This window comes from Malurus melanocephalus, unplaced genomic scaffold (genome assembly GCF_030028575.1).
Source record: "Malurus melanocephalus ecotype Western Australia unplaced genomic scaffold, MMel_1.1 scaffold_934, whole genome shotgun sequence".
NCBI lineage: Eukaryota > Metazoa > Chordata > Aves > Passeriformes > Maluridae > Malurus > Malurus melanocephalus.
Genome location: NW_026624166.1, coordinates 4,984 through 6,929, shown reverse-complemented (window position 1 = coordinate 6,929; position 1,946 = coordinate 4,984). Strand labels below are relative to the sequence as shown.

Genomic DNA, 1,946 nt, shown 5'->3' with positions numbered 1-1,946 from the left:
CCGCTGCCCGCTCCCGGCGCTGCCGATCCTGCGGTGGCTCCCGCGCTATTCCTGGGCCTGGCTGCCGCTGGACCTGCTGGCCGGGCTGGCCGTGGGACTGACCACCGTGCCCCAGGCGCTGGCCTACGCCGAGCTGGCCGGGCTGCCGCTGCAGGTGGGTGCCAGGGACCGGGAATGGCACCGGGCACCTCCCGCTCCCCGCACCGCTGTGAGCGGGGTGCTCCGGGACCCCCGAGCCACGGGCAGGGCTGAGCTGGGCTGGGCTGGGTGACCGAGGGCTGGCCCTGTGCGGTCCCCATTTCCCGGACACGGTGCCATGCGTGTGCCAAGGGCCCTGGAGTGCCCGGAGATCGGCCCAGCTCTGCTGGTCTGGGAGGTGTCTGGCCTCTTGCAGCTCCCAGGGCTGTGCCAGTGCCCCTTCTATGCCCCTTCTGTGCCCCTTCTGTGCCCCTTCTGTGCCCCTTCTATGCCCCTTCTATGTCCCTTCTATGCCCCTTCTGTGCCCCTGCAGTACGGTCTCTACTCCTCCTTCATGGGCTGCTTCGTCTACTGCTTCCTGGGCACTGCCAAGGACGTGACGCTGGGACCCACGGCCATCATGTCCCTGCTGGTGTCCTCGTACGCCTTCCACGAGCCCGTCTATGCCGTGCTCCTCGCCTTCCTGTCCGGCTGCATTCAGCTGGCCATGGGGCTCCTGCACCTCGGTGAGATGCTCCTGCCATGCACAGATAGATTTTTAGGGTATTGCTGTACATCCTGTAGCTGTTCTYGCCTCCTCTCTGCTCTGTGGGACACTGGGGTTGTCCTGCTAACATTTGTGACAGCTTTGTGGCTCCACTGGGGCCAGCAGCTTGCTCAGTGCCTCCCATCCCATGCAGGGTTCCTTCTGGATTTCATTTCCTGCCCTGTCATTAAAGGGTTTACATCGGCTGCTTCCATCACCATCAGTTTTAACCAGGTCAAGGTAGGATCTGTCCCATCCTGGATGCTGCACTGGGATATTTTGTACCGGGCTGGGTCATGGTGCCAGAAGAAGGAGCCCCAAAAGAGTCATGGGACCCCTGCCAGGGGTTCTGCTGGGTCCCTGAGCACTCTGCTCTGAGCAGACCAAGCTGAGCACACCCTCTGACCCGGGTGACCAGCTGATGGCAGCCAGGACACCAGTAAAAACAGGACACCAGTAAAACCAGGACCCCAGTAAAACCGGGACATTTGATTTGCCACTTGCAGGAGGCAGGGTGTGATTCCATGGCACGGTGGGTTTGCAGCGCTGGGAGGGCAGGAGGGGAGGTTTTCAGCCCCAGCAGCCCCTCGCTGGCCTGGCAGGGACCCGAGGCTCTGCTGGGCTGCCACGCTTCCTCTGTGGTTAACCCAAATCAGAGCCTGTGGCAGCCGCTGGAGAGCCGGTGTTGGCCAATGGCTGCGGTCACGGGGCTGTGCCAGGCTGTCACCAGGCTGTCACCAGGCTGTGTGTTCCTGCACAGAACATTCTGGGGCTGCAGGGGATCCCGAGGCAGTTTTTCCTGCAGGTTTACGAGACGCTGCGGAGGATCGGGGAGAGCAGGTGGGCACCGTCCCTGCCCTGCTCCTCCCCTTCCCCCGCAGCCACCGCAGCCTGGGCTCTGCTCCCCATCCCTTGGGTCACACCTTGGAGCGATTTTTCCGTCTCTGCCCAGCTCTGTGACACACCCTCCCCTCCCCTGGGGCTATCCTTGTGCCCACAGCGTGTGGGTGGCACTGATGTGCCTCTTGCAGGGCTGGGGACGCCGTGTGTGGGTGGCACTGATGTGCCTCTTGCAGGGCTGGGGACGCCGTGTGTGGGTGGCACTGATGTGCCTCTTGCAGGGCTGGGGACGCCGTGCTGGGGCTGACCTGCCTGGCTGCGCTGACCGGGCTCCGGGCCATGAAGAGCCGCCTGCCCCGAGCCTCCTCTGCAGAGCCACTGG

General features: G+C 64.0%; 1 protein-coding gene across 1 annotated transcript in view; it reads left to right on the top strand.

Annotated features, from left to right (window-relative positions):
* Positions 1-4: 4 nt before the first annotated feature.
* Positions 5-1,946, top strand: part of SLC26A11 (solute carrier family 26 member 11) — a gene marked incomplete at both ends in the record, with an annotated part of 6,918 nt that continues 4,976 nt past the window's right edge. The window contains 5 exons of the mRNA XM_057386206.1: positions 5-154; positions 512-704; positions 879-964; positions 1,485-1,564; positions 1,846-1,942. Coding sequence (XP_057242189.1) covers positions 5-154; positions 512-704; positions 879-964; positions 1,485-1,564; positions 1,846-1,942 — 606 coding nt within the window. The remainder of the gene's footprint in view (positions 155-511; positions 705-878; positions 965-1,484; positions 1,565-1,845; positions 1,943-1,946) is intronic.